Source organism: Sardina pilchardus, chromosome 24 (genome assembly GCF_963854185.1).
Source record: "Sardina pilchardus chromosome 24, fSarPil1.1, whole genome shotgun sequence".
In the NCBI taxonomy this organism is placed as follows: Eukaryota; Metazoa; Chordata; class Actinopteri; order Clupeiformes; family Clupeidae; genus Sardina; species Sardina pilchardus.
Window position 1 is genome coordinate 23,285,082 of NC_085017.1, and position 12,273 is coordinate 23,297,354.

Below are 12,273 nucleotides of genomic sequence, written 5' to 3' on the forward strand. Positions count from 1 at the left end.
TAACATATAGACAAGCACACTCTCAGAGACACACATATGAGCCCAAAGACAAGACACACACACACAGACACACATACACACAATAAAAAAAACTGACAATTAATCAAAACCTTGAAAATGATCCGTTTCAATCCATCAGCCAAAGAGAAATGAACTGTGTGCCAAACCCTTTCGCGCTAGAGATTTTCAGGCCCCTAATTACAGTCCTAATTAAATTAACTTAACTGCGAGCGGGAGCAGATGAAGTATTTGTCAATCAGTGGAATGCCTTCACTTCTTGCCATTTGACACATTAGTTAGGCAGAAAATATAGAAACACTTATACCCACAGCCAAGGAGAGTCTTTGCCAAGACGCACTCAACATATTAAAGAGTATAGTCAGTTATGTACGTAATACATCATTTTCAAAAATTATGTAAGCGCCCATGATATGATATGGTTTGACATTCCAAAGCTTTTGCAGTTATGAAGTATAAATTCTTAAACTTCTTCAAAATATATTCGAGCCAGTTTCCCCATTCATAAAACATACAGAGTGAAACAAATCTTATGAGGTTTCATGGGGAGTCTAATGAGACCGTTTCTTCCACAACCAAGTTTCCCACAGCATTCCAATATTGTATGGATTTCACAGGCATCATATAAATACAAACACGGTGAGTAATTATCACATCCACCATGTGCACACAATGGCTGATTAGGGCCTCGTTCAGTAAACACACTGCTGGGGGGATTAGACTATTTGACAGCGTGAATAATGGGCCCGAATACCGATTCTGACACATGCTGTTCTAGAAGACAACCCCAGACAGCATAAAGCTGTTCCGCCGTGGAGACGAAGTGCCGTCTGAATCATAAAGCCGCGCTGAGCCTTGCCCCGATGCGAGCGGAGCGAGCTCGCACGTTATTGAGGAGTCGACACATGTGGCGGTTGAAATTGATGTGCTATCCGAGATCTTAAAAATGAAGAGGCAATACCAGAGGAGATATGATACGGGGCCAGACTGCCTGCCTGCTGCCGCCGCTGAGAGTGTTTAACATGAGCGAGCAGCAACTTTAATTCATGACGGCTTTTTGCCATAAAAAAAGTTTCGATTGCCTTTAAACTGAATTAACAACTTCCTGACATTTCCCCCCCCCCAACGATTTATACTTTTTCGTCCTTTTTTTAGAGGAAGTGAGAGAAGGACAAAATTAGGCTCACCACAAACAGTGTAGTAATTCATCTACTGAATGAAATAGTGACTTTCATTGGCTGTGAGCACAAGGCAGCTTGATAGATGCCCATGCACTTCTCAGAAGTAAAATGTTAGCCGAAACGTAAACCTGGACTTACAAGTTCACATTCTAATGTGATTCTAAGGTGATTATGCCTTTTATGTTTCAATTGCAAAAACTAGGCTTATGATTGGAGCCAGTAAAAGGTTATCATCAATATATGGAAGTACAAAGGCACCTTGAAAATGGAAGGAACATAATAATGACTCATGACTCTTTACAGTCCTGCATCAATGGATGTGGGGCAGTTGAGAGCGTGGAGGTTCATACCTCCCACCTGTTGAGGGCGCCCTCGCCCCGTCTGCCTGTCCTCAGGAGATAGAGGGTCCCGGCACCGTCTGAGAGCGCCGCCCAGGTGGCGGAGGTGAGGCTGAGCGAGGTGCACACCGGCTCGCTGGGGCTCTCCACGGGGTCAGAGGGCAACCGGAACACCTCCCGCGGCTTACCCAGCGCCGTATCCTGGCAACACACAAGCAGGAAGAGTTTAAGTGAGAGCCAGCTAGCAGGACTACTACAGACTCAGGTGTGCTGCCGTCAACATAGCTAAAGAGAGCTTGCTAGTTCTCCTTGCGGTTTGTCACGGTTTGTATGTGCTGTTGGGACGATTCGCTAGTATTATAATTCTGTTAAAATTATTAGATCTATTACTATCATTAGTGTTTTATTTGTATTTTTTTGTCATTTTTTATGTAGGCTGAATGACTACTGAACTGTTCATTTCAAGAACCATGACCATAACCTTAAAACAGTGAGGCGACAGCAGAATGGCACACTTGGTCAGTGAAGAAAGTGGAAAAAAAGATCCTGATTTGAAACTGGTGGAGGACCAGAATATGTTGACCCTCCATCTTGTTATGTGAGTAGATGCTCAGAAACAAACACACAAACACTAGATGGACAGATGGACCCGATTACAATACCCTCTGCCCCCTACTGAGGGGAAAGAAGGGGCCGAGAGAGGGAGAGAAAAGGAGAAAGAGAGAGAGAGAGAGAGAGAGAGAGAGAGAGAGAGAGAGAGAGAGAGTGAGAGAGAGAGAGAGAGAATTTGAGACTTCAAATTGAACAATGCTCATGACATTACAACACCTCCGGGAAAAGCGGCCAAGATTGAGAATGGACCTGGACTGTTTCCAGAAAGTTCCCACTGGGCACTTCAGAGCAGTCATTGATGGCCATAGCACAGCATTGGACTATGAAGGTCTCAATATCTCAATGAATATATTTTGCACAGCGTTCTTGGACAATGAAGGTCTCAGCCTGATTTAGCAACTAGCCTCGATGGGCAAACTTCCAAACTCCAAAAGTGACAATAAACCTGAACCTAAAGTACAACAATTATCTGAACCGTATCAAGAACAATTCAAATCATTGGATAATTAACTCATTGTCATCACTGTCCTCATCATTGTCTCTATAGAATTGACATACTCGAACAGACATAACTACCGGAAAAAGGCCATTTCAATTTCACTCTATTCTAATTATTTGAATAAGGAACCAGCAGGCCCACAGAAGGAACAGGAGGAGCATTAGCGTCCATGCCTTCTGTGCCGATTACAAAGGAACCAGTTGTTCTCCATTTGTCATATCGAACACAATAGAAGCTGCAGAAACACTCCCACCTCCGTGGCATTTGGAGATTTTTGCCAGGCGGACAAATTGGAAATGGCCAATGACGTTGCTTAGGAACAAGTCATGTTTACAGCAAAACTGCCATCCTCGAGGTTCAATTACCAGTGTTCTTCAGCCTCTCACAATCAGAATGTCTGTGGGCTGGGTGGGCCGATTACTAACTACTACTCCTCCAACGCACCAAGACAGGCCTCATCAGATGGCCACAATCTCACAAAACAACAACGACAAAAAAACAGAATCTCACAAAAATCACACATTCACACAAACTCCTTCTATAGGCATTGGTGTGAAAGAGAATGTCTACTGTATGTGAAGAATACAAAAGAGGCGAGTGTGGGCAAAGGGATGGAAGCTTTTAAAAATATCCGGTACATATAAACTTGCAATGTTCAATCGCACAACTCTCAACCAAGCCTGCTGTTATTGTCCTCTCCTCATTCATTAAGACTGATCATATGAGAATGTGAATCTGTGTAATAATATGTACAACAGTGCACATCGGGTCATACTATACTATGCAATACAAACAGGGGTGCTGTTCTGTGACTGCAGAACAGGTCCAGTGACAACCTCACAAACAGCACACAACACGCTCACCACAACTCTTCAATGTCACAAGACCATCATTGTAGTGGCCTGGGGCAGCCGTGCAATATCTCTTGCGTGCTCTCACTCTGGTTGCGTGACTTCCCCAGGCCACTGAGGCAGCAGTTCAGCCAGTGGGGGCAGCACATTGGGGCGCGAGCGGCTTAGCTGCAGGTGGAGGTGGAAGCTAGCCTGGGGCGGATACTAGCCTACAGCTGACACTAGCCTAGGGCAGCTAACCAAGGACTGCGCGACTGCATCACGGTCCAAACAAACCCCTCAGGCCTGTGTGCGACCTGTGCAGAGATAGATAACACACTCACTCACACACACACACACACACACACACACACACACACACACACACACACACACACACACACACACACACACACACACACACACACACACACACACACACACATATACATGAACACATTTACAAACTCAAATAAAGTAACTGCAAATGACGCTTAAACATGTACTACTTTGGAATTAATCATGGTTGTGCAAAAGATCTTTTAGAATCCCTTTCTCAACCATTGCTTTTCCTTAAGGTTCTTTAACTGCTGGCTTTTATTGTGCAGCATTATTCATGATTTGTTTTGAAGATCTCAATGGAAATATCACCATCTTCCAGCAACTTGTATAAGTCACAGTATAAACGTACTGCCAGACTCGGCTGTATTTCTTGATTTACAAGACGCCAAGTTATACCCCACTTCAAAGTTTATACACATTTATACAAGAAATGTTTATACCCAGGAAATGAGAAATGCTGTTGTCTGATTGGCTGGCAGGTGGCTATTTATTCCATAGAATGGGAGACTTATGAAGTAGATCCAGTGAAATTGTTTGATCACTGTTCAGTTCAGATCAATACTCTTTGGAAACTTTAAATGGTAACTCTAATAGCCACAATAAATAGGGTTTGATTGAAAAGCTGCCCATCATGGAGGCATACTCCATCACAGAAATAATAGACTTTGTTTGGGCGGAGGAAACTTTGTCTCTAGTCTGTTGCACCCTTATTGTCATCCATTAATTCCATGCAGCAGGATAGCCGAAGTCACGACTGGGCGGCAGGAGTCATTTTCAAAGCCGAAGGATATAATACCCAGACAAGCATCAATTACACCTCGCACAAAGACGCGGCCGCTGCTCGCTGCTCTGCAAGCCAACTGGGCAGCCACTGCCCCCACCGTCGCCATGGAGATCCATGTTCCCATTATTGCCGGCACTGCCACCTCTTCGGAAGCCCATCTCCTGGGGTGTGAAGTGCTCAGCGATGCCCCTAACCCACCCCCCCTCGGCACCCCGCCCCCCACCTTCATCCCCTTCAACGAGAGAACCACACAGACTCCTGCAGAGAGATAATTACTGGTGTGATCATTATAATTACGATGCGGCTCATATCTGCTTTTTTTCTCCCCCCATAAAGGATACGTTTTGCACCCACCCACGACTCTGCGCCGTGACATGCCAAGCCGTGTCACGCAGCGCATCAAAGCCAAAGCATCCCATGGAACAAGGAGATGATGTGATTACTATCATCTCGCCTAAACAGCACGCTGAAAAGACAAAAGAGCCAGAGGGCTACAGCTCAGTGCCTTGCCCATTAAATCTTCAAAAAGGCCACACTGTTCACTTAATGACAGTTTGGTGCATTGACAGATAATGGAAAGATCAGCCCGGGGAAGCAGAAAAACTCAGATGAGTTAGACAAGCTGAGATGAGAAACTTTCCGTTTAGAAGACTGTTATCAGGCAGAACCTCTGAAGAAAGAACAATGGTTGGTGTCTTCAAAGGTCTGGTAAGTGTCACAGCATTGGGTCTACTGTAGCCAACTAATAACCAATAATTGATAAGTGTAATACATAAAAAGGCGTGTGGGTAAGTAAGTAGACTGATAAGTGAGTAAAGGTTTAAATTGTGCTATGTGGAGCTTTTAGTTAAAAACATTGACTTTCCATGAGAGTGTACAGTAAAGAAACAACCACTTTGACGTAATGTCAAAAACCGCTATGCTACTGTACATTGTCCAGCTAGCGACGGGTTGTAATACCAACTTGGACCATGTGTGGCCGCTGTATTATGGTGCGTATGTGAGTAAATGGAAGAGTTCCTTGTGGATGCATTCAACACAGTTCAAAGCCCTCAGAATTCCACAAAGCTCTATCAAAAGGAAGGTTTGCCGTTTTTGTGGTGAAAATTTAAAACCACTTGAAGAAATTACGATGGAATTATGAAATACAAAAAATAGGATGCTGTACCCTATTATTGCTGTACATTATATACATACCCTGTATGTAATGTGTTGCCCCACTCTTAAAACAAACATGTTGTACCTATCTGGACACAGACATTCAAGTTGTGTTGTTTTCAACACATTCATTTTAAGAGTGCATGTCCAGGGCTAAATGCAATGCAATATCTGAAACACATAACTGACATGGAAAGAATTCATTAGGGAATATGACTGAATAAATCCGAATCTGAATATTAGCTCTGGCTTTGAATCATTTCCTCAGCATGACATCATCAGTATTCATCTAGACACTTGATGAAAAGACTTTAACACCATCAACCAGTCACTAAAACCATGTGAAATCAAGTGAAGACATGCATTTCAGCTTTTACTGATGACTGATGCACTGAAGGAGACAAGAAGCACTACAGCATGAAAACATGTCAGCCTTCAGAGTAACATCTCCCCCTGCTGACTAATGTAAATCATGACACTATACACTGCAGACCTGTGGCCTTCCATGAACTTCCACAATCACACCAATGCTACCTAGTCAACCGCTTTTAAACACGGCTCTTCCGTGAGTCTTTCTTTTTTTTTTTTTTACTATTGTGACATTGTAGGACTATGAATGGGCACACTTTAGGTCATGTATTAAACACAAAAGAGTGAATATAAAGCAACATGCTTGATATTTTAGGCTTTTCAAAGCAGCCAACTACTGCTATGATGACAGCATTTCACATTCTTGGTATTCTCTCAACCACCTTAAGTTAGACACTGGGAATGGTTTTCCAACAGTCCTGAAGGAGCTCCCATACATGTTGAGTACTTGTTAGCTTTTTGTTCACTCATGCTAATGGTGGACCCTCTCCTCTTTTGGCCAGAGGAGGATTTGATGTGTGCAACCACACAGTTTTCCACTTTGCCTCAACCCATCTTAACTGAGCTTGGAGAGAGGCATTTCCGGATTATGTCTAAGTATGGTCTCTTCATTGCATGGTTGAGTTTTTGACCAACAGAACAGGCAGAATCAAGACGCGTCATGAATGTAGCTTTCGTCATTACTGGAAAGTGAATCAAGCACAACTTTGTCAAATGCCAACCACCTGTCTGTCCTTTTGTTGTAGGAATATTCAGACTGGTAGTGTGAAAAAAAAGCACAGAAAAGTAGAAAAAAGGCTTTGGATAGAAAAGGTCTCTGGATAGCATGGGTGGACAGGCCATCTGGCATACCGGGCATTTTCCCAGTGTGCCGCCGTGCTATTTGGGCCAACAGTCCCGAATCGGACACTTCGTTTTAAATCTAAGCCTATGTATTTTTGTTTCTGCCCGGCCCATAAAACCATTTATCAGCGGCCAGATTCACATTGGGCTGGCCCAATCACATTGTTAAATATTAAAAAAAAAAAAAAAAAAAAGTCAGCACAAGCGTAGCTTCAGTTTCAACCACCGGCCCTTAACACACGCTGGTCTGTGGCCCATAGGTTATTTTCTTCACTGACATAGTTACAAGGCTCATCTTGCCCAATCATATCGTGAAACACTTCCCCTCTTTTGTGCCGGGAATGTAATCTGTTAGGATGTTAGTTTGTATTCTAGATAGTTTGTAATACCTGTGTACGCACATACGTAAAGGCCATTGTGTAGGCTATGCAGCCCTCAGCCTCATGCTCTACACTGCAACGGCCCGCTGCTACTCTATTTGTGAGGTGAGGCTAGCTCAAGCTATCACACTTTTTAAAAATGGCATCATTTTGTTCATTGCCATGATATGCAGCTGTGTGCCTGTTAATCAGAAAATCCAATACTTCTGGACCTGACTGCATCCTTATGTAAAATAAATAAAAAATAAAATGAACCTCATCCTCATCCTGGGCCTCTGTTCATGTTTCATTGAGCTAGGTTAAGATTTGATCCCCCAGAAGACGAGAGTGTTAGTGAGAGATAGGAATGTGTCAGTGAAAGAGAGGAGAATATCTGGGAAAGAGAGGAGAGAGTTATAACTCATTGCATGTCTTGAGGTTCGTCCCAGTCTGCCCCTGCTGGACAGCAGGACAGGTGGTCCACCGTAAAAATATCTCTAATGTGAAACTGACAGTAATTTATAGCTTAATGGGACTTACTTACCAATGTTACAGTCAGATTAAGCAGTCGACCCTTGCAGTCCACAAAGTAAACGCTGTCCTCGTACCAAGGATCTGAGTGGAGGTAGTTGTACATGCCAAAAGCACGCACATGATCCAAGGTGTACTGGCTGTCTTTCAGTTTGACCTCAGCAACAGCTGAAATATATATATATATATATATATATAAAAAAAGGCATAATTATGACAACTTTACAGAAAAAAAGAATGACATTTTAAACACATGCATGCATGTATGTGCAGTACAGACAAACATGATTTGGTTGGTGGTCTAAGATGGGGCTTATACTGGTTTAATGGGACAATGATTTCATTTCATCTGCATGGATAACCTTACTGAATAAAGAATGGAGTTTAAAATGCATTCAATGCATGTATGCAATGCATTCATGTGCAGCACAGACAAACATGATTTGGTTGGTGGTCTAAGATGGGCCTTAGAGGCTACTGGTTGTATGGGATCAATTTTATTTTATCAACATGACCACTCTGGGCTAGTCAGACACACTGAATGAAAATCAAAGGTATGTTGTTGTTCATTGGTGTTGCAAGATGCTAAATTACATACCCCCCCCCCCTTCTTTATTATAAGAATTGACCATTTACATTTCAATGCAACCACTCAAACCATGCCATTCAACAGTGACTGATATCACAGCCAATTCGCAGTTAGCTCACAGACTACTTTTTAAGTTAGTTAACTAAAGTGCACTGCAAGACCAACACGTTGGGTAGGGATTCATCTGTTCATTTATATAATGAGGCATACTAGGATGTACGATAAGACAATGTAACTCAGAGATATGAAGTCAACAAGGCAAGTTAACTTTAGCTAGCGCCAGTGATTCATTCTAGCAGCAGTCTTCTTCTCTCACCTGCATCTAGCTCAATGGTGTAAGTTGGCAGCGGATCCAATGACAGCCTATAACTTTCAAATTTAGGATCCAAGAGCTCTCTGTTAATCTTCAGAGAATAATTTGAGTATGCCATTGCTTTGGTGATGTACAGTTGGAAACCATGCAAAGACAACTGGATGCTCAGACATAAGACACGCTGGACAATTTATGTTTCCTGTATCTTTCTACCCGGAATGTATTTCTGTCGGAATGCGCATGCATTATGGGAAATGTGGTATGTGCAGGTTTGTATTGCATCGCTGTGGGGATATATATTGGTGTTTGGAAATATGAACTTGCTTTGAATGTTAAAGAAAAACATAGTATTTGATACCTTCAATTGCTCAGGTATTTGCTACTGAAGTTACCGAGACATTGACATTATTAGGCAAGGTAGCTCAATCCCCCAGAATTCAACACTGCGCGGTTAGAATGTAAACACGTTTAAGATTCACGTCGGACGTCCCGCTAGTTGGACCTCTGTTTGCAGACCTCTTTATACTACAACCACCCGGCAAACAGGTAAATCACACATTTCCACCTAAGTAATAGTTATACATTTCCACTTCCAATCTGCTCTTTGTGATAGCGCTGATAGCTTTTGGTTGTTGTTGCTCCATTAGCCTAATAGGCTAGGCTAATAGATGGGCCATCGTTGATTGTGCCTAATTTGCTGCCTGCTGTAACTTGCTTAATAATTGGGATCATCGTATCAGACGTACTACTTTTTGGTATCAAATTGCCCTCGGTACAAATGCAAACATGTCCTTCACGACTCTCTGCTGTCGTGTTTTGCCAGGTTGGACAACTATGAGCAAAGAAACACAAATGAGGGCTGCTGTAAATCAAAAGTTAGTTGAAATGGGAGAAAGAGAGCGGTAAGTGATGTCTTTGTCATTAATGCATTACGGATAGTGCCGGGAAACGTGATTATTTAACCATAAATGTCGACACTAATTGCTTTCGGTTGAAGGTTGAAGGAGTTACTAAGAGCCAAGCTTGCTGAGTGTGGTTGGAGGGATGAGCTAAAGGCACATTGCAAAGGTATGGACCTCTTTTTTTTTAAAATCACAGTTGTAGCTTATTCTAGGCCTTCATGCTTTTATCCAAAACCCACCTGGAGTGAGTGGGTTTTACAGTCACTTGATATAATTGGCAGTCTGCTTGAAATGACATGTGAGGTAGGCCTACCATTTGTTAATCCTTCACTTGGGGCTCTTCTCAACCCTCTCGCCTCGGTCCTCCAGCTCATTTCCACTCATATAAATGATGGGGCGGCAGCAATGGGATAGTCTATCAGTGGGAACGAGCCCGAGGACCGAAGAGCGAGGGTTGAGAATTTTGCATAGGACTTTAATATGTGAAGGGTGTTGGGAGGCAGTATCTTGCTTAAAGACTGTGAAACTGTATTATTTTCCCTCTCCAGATGTCATAAAAGAAAAAGGTTTAGAACATGTGACAGTCGAAGATCTGGTGACAGAAGTCACACCGAAAGGAAGAGGTAGGCTGATTTTGGTTAAGGGTGACATGACTGGTTCCATGTATTCTGATTGGATGATTATGAACATTTGCTTACTGATCATTACCGGTAAATGTTTATGTTTATGTGTATGTTTCTTACCAAAGACTTTTATCCAAAGCAACTACTTACAATGACTGAAATAAACATGACATTACTTCACATCAGCATAGCAGTATATCGTCAAGTCATATGGCCTAAAAATAAATTAATATATTACTGATAAGCTAAACGTAATGACCAAAACAATAATGATAATGATAATGATAAACATATACTAGCAGGCTCATAGAATTCAAATTGTAAGGGGCAGATCCAGGAAGTGTTCTATAGCCAGAGTGAGGCATTTGAATTTAATTCTGGCTGCATGCAACTTAAAAAGCAGTTGCAGGAGTCTTCTTTGGCTGATTAAAGGCTAGACATGCCACTGCATTCTGAATAATTTGTGATGGTCTCACTATACAAGCAGGAAGGCCAACTAACAATGTGTGGCAATAGTCCAGTGGAGAAAGAATCATTGTCAGCACAAAACGTTGCGTGGCATATTGTGCTAGATAAGGTCTGATTTCAGAATATTGTATAGGATAAGCTGACATGAGGCTACATGCTCAGAGAAATGTATTCGGTCATCAGTTGTGGCGCCCAACTTGCGTACCATTTTAATTGGGGTCAGTGAAGATGACCTTTGACAAGGAGGGAAGAAGGAAGACACGTTTGATGACTGATGAATAAATGGTGACCGAAAGAAGCAAAAGTTCAATGGGATCATGTTGCCTCGTGCATCAACAATGATCTGGAAAAGTGCATCAATCTTATGAGAATAACAACCATTGTATTGTCGGACATTCTTTCAAACACTCTTTGGAAAACTGCGTTATTGTTATAAATAGATTGTTATGATTAGTATGCTATGCTTTTGCACATGTCAGAGATGTTACAATCAAATATTCTTGCAAGGAATAAAATATGGAGAGGATTCTTGACAGGGCGTGAAGTTGACGCTCATCTTGAAATCACAAAATGACGTGCTAACTCTGCTGGAGTCTGACTGACGGTGACGCATTTTTGCCTCCACAGCCCTGGTGCCAGACAGTGTCAAGAAAGAACTCCTTCAGAGAATATGTGCGTTTTTGGCACAGCAATCTACTTTGTAAAGAAGAGTGTCTGTCATGTTTTTTTTTTTCTTTTTCTTTTTTTTTTTTTTAAAGAAGCACTAGGCCTATGTCATTGTTTGTACCTGATAACAATGGCTTGAAACTCATTTGGATGGTACAGTGACTTACAATAGGGGAATTATCATCTCTGCATGGTCACTGTTACTGGGTGCCCGCAGTGCCTGGTATTACATAATGTGACTTTGGAGTACCGTGCAGGTACATGGCCATTTTTTGTCACTAGTCAACACACTGGTATCAATGGAATTCTATTGGACTGCCCTGCACGTTGATTAAAGTCTTTTGGACTGCCCTACACATTCCTCCAACATGTAGCTTAAATATTAGATAGTTGTGAATGTTCAAAGACCTTTTTTTTTTGTCAAGGTATTACTTTTTAACTGATTTCATTTGTTGAATGTGAGGGGATTAAAATGCATTGTTACAGAGTGTTTTCCAAGTAATTTGATATTAAATCTTGTAAGATTGTATATACTTTTGATCTATAAGTACATCTTGTTTTATGTGTTTGTTTGTTGTAAATTATTTAACAAGTCGACGTATCTAGACGTTTTAGCAAACAATCATGTGTTGTAGACAACATGAAAATGTACACAAGAATCAATTGGCCAAGAAAACCATTTTAACCAAATGCTGTATTTGTAGTATAAGGGGATTTGTCCTGTAATCAGGAGATTTATGTACTTGACCGGGCCAAAGGCATCAGCCCACACAAATACCGGCACTGCAATTATGTACTTTAAACAGAATGTTTCCAAAGACCACGAACAATAAGATCCTTAACAAGAT

At 41.9% G+C, this 12,273-nt stretch overlaps 2 protein-coding genes across 2 annotated transcripts in view; one reads left to right on the forward strand and one right to left on the reverse strand.

Moving 5' to 3' along the window:
• Positions 1–8,961, reverse strand: part of nudcd1 (NudC domain containing 1) — a 44,960-nt gene extending 35,999 nt beyond the window's left edge. Inside the window, exons 1-3 of the mRNA XM_062529902.1 lie at positions 8,770–8,961; positions 7,878–8,032; positions 1,550–1,738 (exon numbers count right to left, since the gene is read on the reverse strand). Of these exons, the coding sequence (XP_062385886.1) occupies positions 1,550–1,738; positions 7,878–8,032; positions 8,770–8,884 (459 nt within the window). The 5' untranslated portion in view covers positions 8,885–8,961. The remainder of the gene's footprint in view (positions 1–1,549; positions 1,739–7,877; positions 8,033–8,769) is intronic.
• Positions 8,962–9,127: 166 nt separating this feature from the next.
• Positions 9,128–11,954, forward strand: LOC134072594 (transcription and mRNA export factor ENY2-2-like). Its single transcript, XM_062529358.1, has 5 exons — positions 9,128–9,312; positions 9,590–9,668; positions 9,764–9,834; positions 10,217–10,291; positions 11,387–11,954. Exons 2-5 carry the CDS (start codon positions 9,601–9,603, stop codon positions 11,461–11,463), a joined length of 291 nt encoding a protein of 96 aa, XP_062385342.1. The 5' UTR covers positions 9,128–9,312; positions 9,590–9,600; the 3' UTR covers positions 11,464–11,954.
• The last annotated feature ends 319 nt before the right edge of the window (positions 11,955–12,273 follow it).